General features: G+C 40.7%; 1 protein-coding gene across 2 annotated transcripts in view; it reads left to right on the top strand.

Annotated features, from left to right (window-relative positions):
* LOC308114564 (RNA-binding motif, single-stranded-interacting protein 3-like) overlaps nucleotides 1–13,235 on the top strand; it is a 120,752-nt gene extending 107,517 nt beyond the window's left edge. The window contains exons 11-15 of one of the 2 annotated variants that reach the window (XM_080471554.1): nucleotides 1,768–1,818; nucleotides 9,268–9,384; nucleotides 9,766–9,852; nucleotides 10,297–10,421; nucleotides 12,217–13,235. In XM_080471554.1, the coding sequence (XP_080327680.1) occupies nucleotides 1,768–1,818; nucleotides 9,268–9,384; nucleotides 9,766–9,852; nucleotides 10,297–10,421; nucleotides 12,217–12,220 (384 nt within the window). In that variant the 3' untranslated portion in view covers nucleotides 12,221–13,235. The remainder of the gene's footprint in view (nucleotides 1–1,767; nucleotides 1,819–9,267; nucleotides 9,385–9,765; nucleotides 9,853–10,296; nucleotides 10,422–12,216) is intronic. The other variant, XM_080471555.1, reaches the window with a different exon arrangement.
* Nucleotides 13,236–15,888: the final 2,653 nt, after the last annotated feature.

Raw genomic sequence — 15,888 nt, forward strand, 5'->3', positions numbered from 1 at the left:
TATCTCTGAAGCTACATCTGTGAAGGTAATAAAAAAGTGGATACTACTCACTGTTATATGTCATCAGGAAGAGAAATGAAATGTCAGTTTCCAAACGCACCCGTTAGAAGAATTGAGGTCGGATTCTTGAAAGAATAACAGTTGCAGATGTGTATAGCAATTTGCAGTTTGTGCTGGTAAATATTGCAGGTGCATGCACAAATAGAGTACAGGCCTCCGTACCCACAAAACAATCATGTGTATCTGGGGATTTGCATGAGCAGATTTCTCTGTGTTTCATGTAAATCTTCAATAAGCCTCATAACTGGGATATCCATGTCCATGTAAACACACTCATTGTTAGTTTTGGCTTTTTTTTTTTTTTTATGGGATTTGCTGAAGGAATGAAATTACAGAATAGCAGCCGCCTCATCTTGATTGAAATTAACAACTCTGTAATCATATTTAGGACCGGGGATTTTGAAGTATTTCATGTGTTTGCGTGTGTGGAGGAGTGTGTATGTTTGAATGAGTCACAATCACAGCAGGGCTTGTCCTTCCTCTCAAAATGTTTTCTCATGTTCAATTAAGTAAAACGATCACAATTTTTGGGGTTTCTTTTCCTGCATTTGGGTCTTTGTAATCCCTGAAATTACAGGTCAAGCAAGCAGAGGTTGAAGTCAAGACCAGAAATTGAGTTATCAGCTCTTTCCATTCAAGACAATTCTGAATCTCGCAATGATAAAACACAGGCTTATGTTGCAGCACTCCTCCCATCGATCTTTTATTCTTAGGCACAAATGCTCCTTTTATCTCTCTGTTCCCGTGCGTCGCATCCTCTCTCTTCCACACGCACAAATCATACCGAGTCTTGTTGCTTGGTGAGCGGAGCTGTGGTTCTCCGAGAGGTTGACTCACTACTTGATCCTCAGTTTGTCAAACACATAGATTTTAAAACAAACCCCCAGTCCTCCCCCACCCGTAGGTTTTCACTTGTCGTGCTGTAAATGAGAAAGACAAATGCAAAGACACATCTTCAGCAGTGCAGAATTCACAGTCACATCCTGCCTTCAGAGGGAGAACACAAGCAGAAATGAACTTGCCTTGCATTACTCTGTCTTTGTGGAGACAGACAAGCGAGCACTTAATTACGATACAGTTTTCATGCGTACCATTTCTCGCATGTAACAAAGGAGTCTCCGGGGACTTGTTTCGCCTCATGTTAAGGTTGGGCAGTCCATAGCAGGATAAGATGAAAGTAATGATTTGTGGCCAAGACAGACTTTGATGATGAAACCTGCAGTGTGAAGCAGTAATTGTTAGACTGTTTTGCTCTCTGTGGTCTTCATATCCTCTAATAATTACAGCATAACATACTGTATATCGGACCCTCGGTTACTGCTGTAATATACTTTAAGACGTGCTGCCGCAGGGACTGAGGCTCTGAAATGGGCTTGTAAAGACTTGAGCTAATGATTAATTTTCTTTCTTCTCCTCATTTTCACTCCCTTCCTGTCATTCCAACTTCCAATTGTCCTTCTTTATGTTCCCTCATCCTCAATTCTTCAACCACTTATAACCATCCCCCTTTTGATCTTCCCTTTCCTCTCATTTCATCCTGACCTCCCTTCTGCATCCTTCTACTCTTGCCCATCCCAACATTTTTAAATGACTTTTTTTCATGTCCATCCTTTTGTACTACTCTCTTGTCTTCCTGTCTTCTATTTCATTTATTATGTCTGTTCTTATTGTCACTCCTTTGCCTTGGCTTTCTCTTCTCTGCTGTAGGTACAGAGTACATCTTGGATGCCACATCAACAGTATGTTATGCAACCTACAGTAAGTTTTTTTGAACTGTCACTTTTCCTTTGTTTTACGTGTGATTTGTTAGTGTCTCCCATTGGAATCAAATCCATGTTTCTCCACCTCCTGTGCATCTTTCTTGTCTGCCATCTTTAATTTTCCCTGTGTGCTTCTTTGTCAGTTATTTAAAAAGAATATAGGGGACTTTCTATGGTGGGACTTATGCAACAAAAACGTAGAAAACTTATTTTGTTTTGCATTTTACTGCTTTCTTAACAGCATTTTTGAGATTTTACGATCTTCGGTGGTCTCTAAAGAAAGTGAAAGTCAAAACAGCAGGAGCTGAAATGTCTGGATGAATTACAGAGATTCCACAGAGCCTTGTGGTCAAATAACCTTTTTAAGTTTCAAACAAGGGTAGCATATGATGTCCAAACCAGGAAAAAAAAAAAAGAGTGCGGGCATACATCTTACCCAAACTCTGCTGAATCAGGCTGTGAATAGCCTCCCTGAAGCAGATGGAAGAGCTCAGCTGATCCACCTCTAGAATCTCTAATAAAATGTTGCTCCCTGCTGGTTTGAAATGAAACTGCAGGTGCCTCTACAAAAGCAGTGTTAACTAATATCTGCTAATATAATTACTGATAATCAAGTACCTGAATGCCTGTAACTATTAATCACGTTCATAGGATAATAGATGTATCAAAAGTATCAAAAATTTTATATATTTCACTGCAACAGCAATTCAGAGAGCCAGTCTTGAGTGTCTTGTGTGTTAGTCTCACAGTGATTCTCTGGGCTTTTTTGTTACAAGCACGCTCTTTTACACATGCCGCTTTGAGTGAGACACACTTAAAACACACCCACACACATTGTACATTCCCTTGTACACTTTCACATGTTGACTGTAAGTATAGGTGTGCAGCAGTCAGCGTATTGACGCTCGCCCACAAATTCGGGTCTTCTGTTTCCGTACTGTCAAAAAGCCCAACGTATCCCCGCAGCAGACTTCAAGGTTTCCTCCCTTTTATCCAGGGGCTGTATACAGCTACAGTAACAAGCGTTTGAGCCTGCATGGGATTTGCCCTGAGCACAATGCAAAGCCTCAGCTGAAGTCTGTCTGACATTCAGCATGCAGCGTGTAATCATTTTACATTCATGTAGTCATGGGACAGGTAACTGGATTTAATCAGGGGCAGAAGCGAGGTACAGTGTTGGTTAATGTGGTCTCATAGGTTTAGTTGTTCCCACAAGGTGATTTACTTCTCAGCACAGCAAACGAGATTCATGTTACAGTCACCCTGAAAAACAGTTATTCCTCATGGTTTAGCATCCTGGTGCCTCTTCTTTTGTTTTTGCCTTTTTTATGTCACTTCAGTTGCACATGTTTTTGAATCTATATGTCAGTGTCAATGTCTATATAGCAGTGAGTGATCATGAGCACTGTCTTTGTGCAAAGCTGACCAAATTATGTGGAATAGAAAGAGCTTGAAATTTGTAATATGGAGTGAAAGAACAGTGTGTACATGCTGCTAATACTACAGAGTATTCGTTAAAAAATAAAGATAAAATAATAAAGTTAACATGCATTTTATGTTTACTATCAAACATGTTTTTTGCAAATACAAACGATTCAAGTAAAGAGTGAACCGAGATGAGTGCATTAGGAAGGCTGGAAAAAGTCTTGGTGTCACATTATCTGGACAGTGATCCGCACAACACTTTCTCCTTTCAAGGCATTTGCAATTTAGAGGGTGTGATTTACGCTACTACATGCTTTTGCCCTATAGGTGTATTCCCCTGTAAAAGGCAGTTGGGTTTACATATAAACAGTCAATATTTCAGACTGATTTTATCATCCCAGCTTCTATCATGCAGGTATCTTGGTTTCTGCCAACACTGATGTTTTAAACCTGTAAAATTCAGTTATGCTCAATTGAAATTGTCAGCTGCGAGCACGGATGGGAATAGATTCCGCACAGATATGGTGTATCAGACAAGCACAAAGTAACTCCGCCTGATAAAAATCCAGTCTTACACAGTAGTTAAACATGTTTGAAATTTTGTTTCTTCCTCTGTGTTGCGCTCACTTCCTTTCCATGTCCCTCTTTTGTGTCTATCTGGTAAATACTAAACGCATTCTGCTGTCATATCTGATTAAAAAAAATGGCTGAGAGAGGGGATAATACCCTTCTATAAATGTGTTTTCAAACAAATGTCCCATCTAATTATTTGGCAGGCCACTTGATATGACTTGCTAAGACTTGGGAGAAGACAGGGAGACAGACGAGAAGGGGAGCATGTGGGTTTGGGGAAGGAGGGGGAAGAAAAATATATAAATATAAAGGGAACTCTGTGAATTAGACAGAGGGAGGACAGGGGAGAGAAGGAGCAGGCGCCAGAAAAAGGAGAGGAAAGAAGGGATTACAAAGAATAAATCGAGAACAAAGAAAAGAAAACAACTGCTGCAAAAGCATGTCTGGGCTGTGCGCGCCTGTTCGCCAGCCTTGTCTATGCACAGTCAAAATCCCTGTTAGACAACAAAGGCGAAGGGTGTTCATTGTATTTCCTGGATACAGAGGAGCTTGGCAAATTAAAGCTGCATCAGGGAGGGAGACAGAGAGACACAGCAGCTTAATTCTGTTCCTATGGCAGCAGAGGCTTCCTCGCTGCTGTACCGCAGTTAATGACTGGTAACTTTGATTAATGGTGTGCCGCACACATTTAGGTTGACGCGCACATGCACGCAGCTGCTAATCACTCGGTCAACAGTCCATCACACTATCTGAGTTATTTACATCTTGTAACTTCAAAGCTGGAAGGCTTTCATAACTAACAAGATGCACATAGACTTTCATTCGAGAGGGGGGGAAAGAAAACATATCACTTTCATTAAAAGAGGAAAATGAAAGAAAAATAAGCCAGTGCTTTGTTGTGGTTTCACGGCCAAGGAATAAAAGTGTACATATATGGACTCCCGACAGCTGTATTTACACACCGACAAAAGGTTAGAACACGCGTTCAGTGGTTAATTGGTACATGTTAAACACACCAATACACACAGCGCTGTGCCTTAAGGACTGTGTGTTTCCGAGCCTTGGTGAAATGCCCAGATTACTTGAACTCCCTGTCTTTACATCTTAATTAGTGAGAGGATGTCTTTGTGCATAATTACTCACAAATCCCCCTACAGGAAATGAATGCATTACCCTAACCATGCGTGGCAAGAAAGACAGCGAAGGCAGCTTATTGAGGGGCGCTGTAATAAGACATCCGAAGAATTGGGATTTCAGATCTTCCTGAGTTAAATTGCCATCTTAAGCCTATTTCAAGAGACAAAAGAGGCAAATAATGTGTGGGAAGAAAGAACAGTTCAGACATATCTGAGTCTGCAAATATTGTGCTTTTTTTTTTTTTTTTTCCCATAAGTAAAAGCTGAGATCCTGCCTGTGCAAAACTGTCAACCATGCATGCCTGTGGGTGCATGTTTAGAGGCTGCTACCAAGCAATATACTGGTGTTTTTGCTTTGTGGAGTCCTGATAAACCCTGTGTGCTTTTGTGTTTGACTGAGGAAAAAAGCCAAGATGGAGAGGGAGAGAGAGAGAGAGAGAGAGAGAGAGAGAGAGAGAGAGAGAGAGAGAGAGAGAGAGACAGAGAGAGAGAGCCTTCAGTATGGCGAATCAATTTGAGGAGTAATGCGAACATCTGCACTTCAGAGCGCTCCACCTGAGAGAGACCAAATAATGCCGCTTCACATTCTTTGCATGCTCGCACACACAGAGTCCCTGTCGGAAAAGCGGCAGTTAGTGGTTTTCTCAATAAGCGGGTGTCATTATCACTAATACTGTGCATTTGATGCGACACAGTGCCTGCAGCATTCAGCGAGTCAGCTTCACTTCTTACTGGAAAACTGACACGGAGGAGGAGAGGAGAGACAAGTCAGTGAGAGAAAGCGCAAGTTCAAAGTTGAAGCGCTTTTTTTTTTCTTCCCCTCTCAAGAGTCCTCAAGGGAACTACAACTGTCTTGTGTGCACTTGTGTATCGCTTACCCTAAGAAAATGTTTCGTGTATTAAAACGCACACTCTATCACACACGATTACAACCATTTCACACTAACAAATGCATCGTATCCACATACAGACATGTCAGAAATGTCCCATGCAGCCACAAATCAGAGCAGATGGTTATTCATTTTGGATTGAATTCTTTTTATAAAGCAGCTTTCTTTCTTTGTGGAAACCCGCTGTGAGATTGGATGAAGGGAGAGAATGAGTAAGAAAGGATGAGAAACCATTAAAAGCAAGCGAGCATTATTTAGATGGATGAAAGCCTGGGTATTAGCGAGATTCTGGCTGGCGAATTCACCTGCCTGAGCCAAAGCTTTGTGCGGGTTTGTGGGAAGATCTGTTGATGCATCTCTGTGTGTGTGTGTGTGTGTGTGTGTGTGTGCGTGCGTGCGTGCATGCGTGCGTGCGTGCGTGCGTGCGTGCGTGCGTGCGCGCGCGCGCGCATTGGAATTTCACACTCTCTCTCTCTCTCTCTCTCTCTCTCTCTCTCTCTCTCTCTCTCTCTCTCTCTCTCTCTCTCTCTCTCTCTCTCTCTCTCTCTCTCTCACTCACTCACTCACTCACCGAGGACAGTGTTTATGGAGCATTTCCGGTAACTGTGCTTCTGTGGTCAGGTCTCTATGAAGACAGCAGGCGAGACTGCACCACTCTGATGATCTCAGCTGCAGCGTGTTCATGCGTGCGTGTGTATTTTCATTTTCAAGCCTTGCAGTCGTTACAGTTTCAACGTACAGCTCCTCAACTCAGAACAAACTCTGACAAGACTTTATACGCATTGAAACGAAACAGGCCCTAAACTCCCTTCCCTGGATGTGTGTGTCGTTCCGTGTGGACTTGTGTTGTGTGTTCGTCTCTCCATGAAACCCTGCAGATGAAGACCGACCTGTTAAGACAACTGCCACACAGCTGAGCCTGCTCCTAAAATACCAGCACATTAATGCCTGTGTTTTTCTCACACCTTGTCTCAACATGTCGCTGTGAAGGCGCTGACTGCTCTCCTGAGCAATACTGACACATATCCACTGATGCGGCCTCTGCTCATGGGAAGTGTAGTTAAACAGTTATCACGAATGAGCAGTGTTTACTGCTGCAGGGATGTTGCCAGGCATCTCGGCACACAGTGTGAGGAGCCTCCTATTAAATCTTTACAGAGCTGTTGAGGCTGTAGCAGGGCTGTGCTGGAAAGGTAGCGCTCAGAGCGTCAAGGTGTTAGGCTGCATCAAAGCCCTTCACAGTGCAGCGATTTACTGTAAAAAGCCTCTCTGCTCCGTTCACAAAGCATGTTCTGTCAAGTCTGCCTGACATGCCGGCTTACGGGTTGCATTCCCAGACACAACGCCAAACCCTTTGTATTCATTCCATTTGATTTGATTGGTGATGCGATTATTATTAACAACTGCGGCTATTACATTCTTTTTATTCTTGCGTTTCGAAGTTATAAAATTTGTGGTATTATTTAACTTTTTCTAACAGACATCATTCCTACTGATCCCCTATTAGTTTCAATGTGTGTATATATGTTTTACTCTTAACGATTTTGTTACTTCACCACACAAATGTGGTCATCAAAGTTAATATTTTAAGCAACTTTGTTTCAAGCAATATATCAAAATATTGAATGTTTGATATGGCATGTAATTCACTTAAATCAATGATGTACGTAACAACCAATTATAATATAATAACTGCCAATAACGTAATTATTCTGGCCATTCTTAATGTAAGAAAGCCAGTATTACACTACTGGCTCACGATCGTGTTATGGATTGTATTACATTGAAAAAGGTCAAGATGACATTGGTTGTTACATTATTGGCCATTATTAAATTATATGTCACAATGTTTATTATTATTATTTATTATGTTTATTTATATTGCTCTTCATCAAACCACTCACGCAGACAGAAAGTCAGTAAATTGAATTTTAATAATAAAAAAAAAATACATTTAATTGAACATTAACGAAACAAAATAACAGAGGAAAGTTTAGATTTTGGGTGATTTAATGTGTTGTAAATGCAATTTGTTTTTAACTAAAACAGGAGAAAAAAAAACTTGCGCACACACACACACACACACATACACACATATACACACGTGCACACACAGGTTTGACTTTTCCTGGGTAAGGAGACTCACCAGTTTCTCACACCTGGCTTTGGACTGTTTAGCCCATTTTTTTAATTTATTTTTTCGCTGCAGATCATCTGAAGCTCTGCGACTTCGTTTGGAAAGATTGAGTGAGCTGCCAACTTCAGGCCTCCCCACAAATGTTTTATGGGCTTTAAATCTGGGCTCTGGCTGTGCGTCTCTGAAGATCAGTCAAAAACTTGTCCTGAATCCACTCCAGCATTGTCTTGGCTGTACGCTTCAGGTCATTGTCGTGCAGAAAGGTGATCCATCACCTGAGTTTCACGTTGTGAGCAAAAGCTGTATTTGGCTGCAATTGTTTTTTGGGTTTTTTTTTATTTTTTTTTTATTTTGGTCGGCCCTCTGTCCTTGCTCCTGAGATGCCCTTTTTGTCCAGCCTTCAAACTATAGTCAGACTCTTTTCAAGTTCCACACTCATCTCACCACAGAGTGGAGTCTCACAGCAAAATACTATAAATTCAGTTGGAAATTTCACAACAATGTGCAACTCAGCATTCTGGGGTTATAACATCTTATGGGATTTAATTTAATAATTTTTTTTTTTGCGATGAAAATTTATATTTACCACACTAAAGACTGTGTACTGATACATGCATATACTGTACATATATTTATTTTTCTTAACAAGACATCGGTGAGAGTAGTTTCTGTAGGTTTGATGTGAAGCCGAGCCACTGCAGAGGAATTTGTTAGTATAACTTCCAAACTGGTTTTCTCTGTTCAAAAATTAGATCGTCACAAGCTCTCACTTAACAATGCCTGTTTTGTTTGGTAACTATGTTGCATAGCGTTTGTGAACCAACCGAACCGGTAAAGACCGACATGTTTGTGAGAATTGTAACATTGCTTTTGAGTAACTATTTCCAGCGCGCTGGTTGACGTTAAGGCAAGATGCCTCCCCTCAAAGTTATAGCGAGTATAACACACGAGAGATGTCGTCAACAGTAATATTAATTCTTCCAGTGTAGAAAATGTAGGATTCCTCCTTCTACTTTCCCCATAGCTCAATTTTGAGGTATAAAACGTTCTCTTTTCATTCACGGTCATTGCCTTCTTTGTCCATCTGCTTCTTCTTTCCGTTACCACATTTCTTCCTCTTCAAGCTTCCTTCATACCTCTCTTGATTCACTTTAATTATTTCACTCCTGGTTTTTTTCTCTTTCCTCGGGACCTGCACTGTGCGTTTGTCTCGTATGTAACAGTTGGAAGTAACTGTTAGTAGCTATAACCTGTCTGCGACTGTGTCTCTTTTTCTCACGCCTCAGGGCGCTGTGATCACCCCAGCCGCGGCCATAGAGCCCAGTTTGTCTCTCCACCCCTCCAGTGTAATGGCACCTCTCACCCAGCAGATGAACCACCTGTCCCTGGGCCCTACAGGCGCTGTGAGTCCCCCCTGTCAGCCTCTGCCAGCTCAGCTTTCTCCACGTGCATACGTGTTCATCATTTCACTTGTAATATAGCTCATGTATTCAGCCAGGGGAGATGTCTTTGACCTTCACAGAGCGAAAAAAAACAAAAAAAACACACACATAGCAAAATTACAAAACACCCAATAATATTTTCGAACATGTTTTTTGATGCATTTAAAAGAGCAATCACACAAACCGCCCGTGTTTTCCCACTTGCTTCGTCACAACCTGGTTGCTTTCAGCTGTGAGAGTGCACTCCTCTTAGATAGCACTTTTAATCCAGGGACTCTGGAGGACATATTGTTCGTGCCTCTATTATATTACTGCCTTTGCTCCTCCTTCCTCTCTCTGCAGTACATGCCTGCTGCAGCGGCTGCTCCTATGCAAGGAACCTACATTCCCCAGTACACTGCAGTGCCTGCCTCTGCCATCACAGTGGATGTAAGGATGAAAACCAGTGTTTGTAGTTCCCTTGCAGTGTGTTTGCTGGCTCTTCCATTGTAAAGAGAGCCTCAGAAATGTCATAAATGTGTGATAAACAAAGAATCATACCCAATATTTACTTGGAAATCAGATGCTCGTAGACGCCATCACGCAGAGTGACAGCCTGCTTATACGTCAAAGTAAAGAAAAGTCCTGCAGTGTCTCTTTATGCTGTGGCAGAGAGAGGATTGATTCATGCTAAACTCCACCAGGCCAGACCAACTGTTTCACAAGTTCTTCCCAGAATTAGCATCAGGAATGAAACAGAGCTTCCCTGCAGCAAGTGAGCCTGTAACTAATGTCATTTTTCTATTTGGTAAGCTGCTCGGTATGCAATAATCTATATTTCACCATTTCCTCATTCCACATGGACCCTTATAGTGATTTGTGTGTCTGTTTCAGGGCGTGGTGACAGACCAATCTCCGCAGACAGCTGCCCCCTCCTCGCAGGACGCCAGCGGGCAGCAGCCTTTAACAGTGGAGAACGCAGCAGATCATGCCACAGCCTACTCTTACCAGCAGACTAAGTAAGTACACTAAACACAATTTCCATGTAGAGCCAGCGCAGAGATAAGAGATTATTGCTGCACAGTTCTAGTGATTTACCACGCTGCCGGTCTTAATTCTACCGCGTCACATTTAGAAAAGCAGAAATTTCAGCTCTTGTGACATTGGAAACCAGATGGAAAGGGTGATAGATGCCCAAGTGGGATATTGAGAGTAAGCAACACTTTATAGGACAGCTCGGTGATAACTTAAATATGCCACCATTTGTCCCATTTCTCCTTCTTCAAATACAGCAGATCTTTCTCACTGACAGTATTTTCTAATATCAGGTGTCCATTAAGTCATTAAAACACGTTTTTCCTGCCATCACTTTGGCTTCTCTTTACACTTGCTTTAATGTTGATAAGAAGATGCCACTTGTAAGCCAATTTCCAAAAATTATTGCAACAGTCATTGCAGAAATTATTAAAAGGGATTTTAACTTGATATGAGTTGGACATTTTCATAAAATCAGTAACAATAATACCAGTCGAGTTGTACTTTGTTAAAATTTGACAGGATAGAATGAGGACGACATTTATGTTGCTCTCGCAGGGTTTAAAGTTGCCTGTTCCTAGTAAAAACCATTTTTTATGCTAAAATGCAGTAATACACAGGTCAAAGTTCTGCCTTTATTAGTACAAAATACCATAATTTAGCAAGGCCTGTAAATGTAATATATCATAGGTATTATATGGTGTTTAAATGACTATTCATGCAGAAAATCAAAAAAAAATTTCCGCCAAATGCCTCTTAGATGCTTCTGCGTTTAATTTAGCATACGTGCACCATAAACTCCACAGACGATCCTTAACGCTTGTGAAATGCTGCTGATGGGAACTGCTGACGCACATGTGATTGAATCGGGACAAAAGATTACAAAAAAAAGCCAGGCGCAGTCACAGCGGGAGGCAAGAGAAAGAGCACTGTTATTTGAAACAACACATCTCAGAACACATAGACATTCATATGGTCTATTTAAGTGTTATTATTGCAAATCATGCCATTGTCGCAATAATCACACATCCCATGTTTGCCCAATATTGTGCAGCTTTTAGTCTATTGTACTTTTTATTGCGCACTGATATCTGCTTTGCCAAAACAGCCGAACACTGGCAGAGCTTTGTCATGTTTGACATGTGAAAATCTAATCCTGGTGCCCCCGGCATGAAGAACGAAACACAACAGCGCATTAGTTTAGTTACTTGTTATTTTGACATTGAGCTCCCTACATACTACATAAAATGAGGTTGAACAGTGAGTGAGGGAGAGATTTCCTACTTTGCATTTGCTTGTTTTGATTCTTCAGATTTTCTGTTAAAATGTACTTCAGGAGTTTCATTTGTCACTTTAGACGTGATTCATCTCTGTCGCCTTCTGACAGGGAGCCGTCCACATTGTCAATACGACATATTCCTCTCGGCTTCAGCTCTGCATTTGTAATCAAAGCAGTCCTGTGTCAGGATGCTTATCTTTTTCTTCGTTTCTTTTCTTTTCCCCAGATCAGTCTAATCTTGTGTGTGCACACATGTGTAGTATCTACGGAGGCCTGCAGTCAAAAATGCTGTGTCACGCTTTACTTTATGTGCTACGTCCGCGGCCTGTGTTTTCCCTGCCTTTTGAGATAACCTGCTGGTGGTTTCTCTTTCACGAGGTGGTCTCACAAAAGCCGCTGTGCCTGCTTCAGAAACGAGTGACATTGTCCGTGGTTTCCTCACTCATCCTCTTGTTTTTTTTTCATTTTTTTTTCTCCACTGACTTTTCTGTCTCTTTCAGATAACAAGATCGGTAGGAAATCTTTGCTGCATTGCCTTCAGAAGGACTGCACTGAGGCACTGGAGACACGGACAGAATCAAAATGAAACAAGGACACACAAACCGAGGCGATGTGGACAAGACCGAGGAGAGAATGCTTCCACTGTGCACAGGCACCAAATAAAAGACGGGAGGAAAAAAAAAAAAAAAAAAAGAAGACGAAAAAAAAATCTTTTTTCTTACCTGTTTGAGGCAGAGCGACAGAAGAAAAAAAAACCCAATGGTTTGCTGAACGAGAGGACAATGAAAACAATCACAGTCTGCAACTTTGAGTTCATCATTTTTCACCTTCAGACTGGACTTTGCCTCCAACAGAAAAAGACAGAAACCAACTGTACAGTTAAAAGAGAAAAGAAAAAGGAAAAAAGAAGAACATTTGAATGTGCAGGTAGATTTTCAGACTTTTATATCGAAAAAAAAGAAGGAAGAAAAGTCAAGATGAAAAAAAAACAAAAAAACAACAGGCTGTCTTCCTTTGATATTAAGCTACATTATTTTCATTCTTTTTATTATTTGAGTAGTTTTCTAGAGTATCAGTGTTTTCGTAAATCTTTATTGCCTTAATTTTCTCAAACTTTGGGAAAAACAAAGTTTCCATAGTGGTGAATATAAAAGAAAAAGTAAAAAAAAAGAAAAAAAAAGGTGTGGTTGAACGATCTGAGAGATTCTTTGTGTTTCTGAGAGCTTCAGAGACACGAGATCTACAAAGCTATCTGTACAGGATGAAAATGAATTAGGTTGTATTTGTTTAAAGATGATTTTTAAATTATGTGGTGCAGTGCAGCTGATGTTGAGTGATTAGGGAAAAAAAGAAATAAAAAAATCATCTTTAATGCGACTTTTTTGAAACGGCCAATCCACTGCTTCCTGGAAAATGCAGTTGAGTATAATCATGGGACAAACTTTGATTTTTCTCCACCACATTTGTAATTTTCTGTTCTATTGGGTTGTTGATTTTTTTTTTTTTACTGCAGTGTTTTAAAAAAAAAAAAAAAAAGATGTTTGCTTTGTCTGCTTTGCTTGTCTCACTGCAAAAAGTAACGGGAAAAAAAAAAAAAGGAACATTTCTGACTTCAACAAAAGAAGAAGCAGAAAAACCGCTAGGATTTTTAAATGTGCAAAAAGCAATAGTTTTAGTAAAACTGTTGACAGTTTCTTGAGTATTTCTTAACTGTTGAACAAACGCAGCCTCCAGGTGGCAGATTTTATACCAAAGATGAAGAAACTAGGTTGTGAAGAGATCTTCCTCGTCTTGCTTCTTTTTTTTTTTTTGTTGTTGTTGTTGTTGTTTTTAATTTTTTCCCTTTCCCAACCGGGATCTTTTCCCTGCCTGTCATGCTGTTTGGTTGCGTGAGATGATTTTATCGGTGAATGAGAACATGCAGGACGTCTTCAACACAATTGCCTCGACCAGACGAGATAGGTTGTTTTGGTTTTTTTGTTTTTTTTTGTTTTTTTAATATTGTGTGGCCAAGAGTGATCTGAAGTCATGATGGACTGAAGGGTCCGCCACCTCGAGGAATACTTTAAGACTGGAGACTTCTCTTACGCTTGCATCTAGTTCCCATGAGTTACATCCTCTCAGGCTGCATTGGCTGACCTCACATCGTACAGGTGCGTCGCAAACCATTAGAATACGGTGGGAAGATATTTCATTCAAAGCAACTGAAAACACGTGTGAGTGCGGGTGCGAGAGGTTGTTTCTCTCTGTGGGGCCACATGCAGCCCAGCTCGAGCTCAATGGGGATGAACCAGTACAACGATTCTGTCTTAATGTTTTCTTTGTATTCAATTAAAGAAGTACAAGTTGAATTCTAAACACTTTCAGTCTGCATGTTTTTCAAAAAGTCACCCTCTCGTTTGGTGGAGCGGGCCGTCTCTCAATCAGAAGGTCGCAAGTTTGAATCAGAAGGTCGCAAGTTTGAGTCCCCGTTGGTCCTCATGTCAAAGGGTCCTTGAGCAAGACCCTGAAACTGCTCTCAACGGACGGACTGAGCTCCCTGCATGGCGGCCGCCTCCATTGGCGTGTGTGAATGGGTGAATGTGATTAACGGCGTACAGTACTTTGGGGACTGCTCAAGAGGTAGAAAAGTGCTTTTTAAATGAAATCCATTTATAATTTAATGCTATTCCGCGAGCAATAAAGTTTTGTAAGCTTTCACTGCAACAGCGATGCTACCTGCACATCAGCTCTTGGTTTCAGTTTAGTGTTGGAAAAGTTCTTCATGTTTCATTTGTAATTTTCACAATTTACAGTGTCATGCTGCTGGCCGTTTTTGGCTCACGGGCCTTATGTTTGACACTCCTGATCTACAGTGTGGATGGAAGGACAGTCAAATTTTTATGTTTTTTTTTTTTATTTTTAAGGAAATATTGACACGTGAAATAAAATTTAAAAAAAAAAATAATTCAAGGCTATAATTACCACAATGAAATGTTTTAAAAGTGTAGAAATAACTGATAAAGATTACTGAATGATATTCTAATGTTTTAAAATGCACCTGTAGATGCTGAGATGCTGTAACTCACAATGACTGCTTCCAGAAATGTTTAGACGGAATCATCAGATGTTGAAATGCGAAGTCTCGGTCCAACAAACATGCTTTATGTCGCTGTCTTGCCAAACACATGCCACTGAAAATGTGAGCAGGTTAATGATGTGTGTGTAAGGAAAGGGCATTTCTGTTAAACAAAAATCATTTCTGCTTATGAATCATCTCCTAAAAATGATGAGGAGATTCTTTTTTTTGTGTGCTTTACTTTATTACCTTTATCTTCGGGGGTCTTTTTCTGAGAATTGATTATGATGTGTGAGCTGCTATACACTTTTCAGTATTGAGGATTGAGGCTGTCTGGTGTTAGGGGGGAGGGGGGTCTGTGGAAGAGGCGCAACCTCCAGAATAAATAACAGTAACAGACCATTTGAGGCCAGAGAACACGTGAGCTCATGTCTTTAGCAGACAATAACAAAATAAAAAACTCTACATGGACTCTAGCTGGCTTGCACTGTTTCTGGGGTCCCACCCTCATGTACCCACTTCGCACACCGACCCTCCACCAAGGAGCAGGAGCTAATGGGCGGGCAGGAAGAGGCGGACATGGAAAGAGTCTGGTTCAACCAAAATTAACACAGATTCAACAAACCTCTAGTGGAAAAATAAATTATTGAGAGGAGAGAGAAAGAGTAGAGAAAGCAAGAACAAAAGTACTATTTATGAGATCTTTTTTTTGTACAGGTGTGTAAAAGAAGATGCAACAGAAATAACTTTGATGATGCTATTTTTTTATTTGCTTGGTCACATGCCTCCCATGTCTTTCAAATTTGTGATTTCGAGAGTGTCTGTAGAACCAGTGGATATTGCTGTAGTTTGAAATATGTCTTTCGTTTGAATTTTTTTTTTTTTCTTTTTCTTTTTAGACAAAACTTTCAATAAAAAAATCTAAACGTCCATGTTCATCCATGAATATTCTGCAGCTGCCACTTTTCCCCACTAGAGGGCGCCACTGGTTTGATTTGAGATGGGGGGGGGGCTGTGGGGCTTCTTTTTTTTTTTGGTTTGTTTTTAACATGTCTCCAGAGAAATTCAAGTTGGCCAACTGACACAGATAAAAGAAACATTCCTATTCAAACGG

Source organism: Lipophrys pholis, assembly GCF_963383615.2.
Source record: "Lipophrys pholis genome assembly, chromosome: 9".
In the NCBI taxonomy this organism is placed as follows: Eukaryota; Metazoa; Chordata; class Actinopteri; order Blenniiformes; family Blenniidae; genus Lipophrys; species Lipophrys pholis.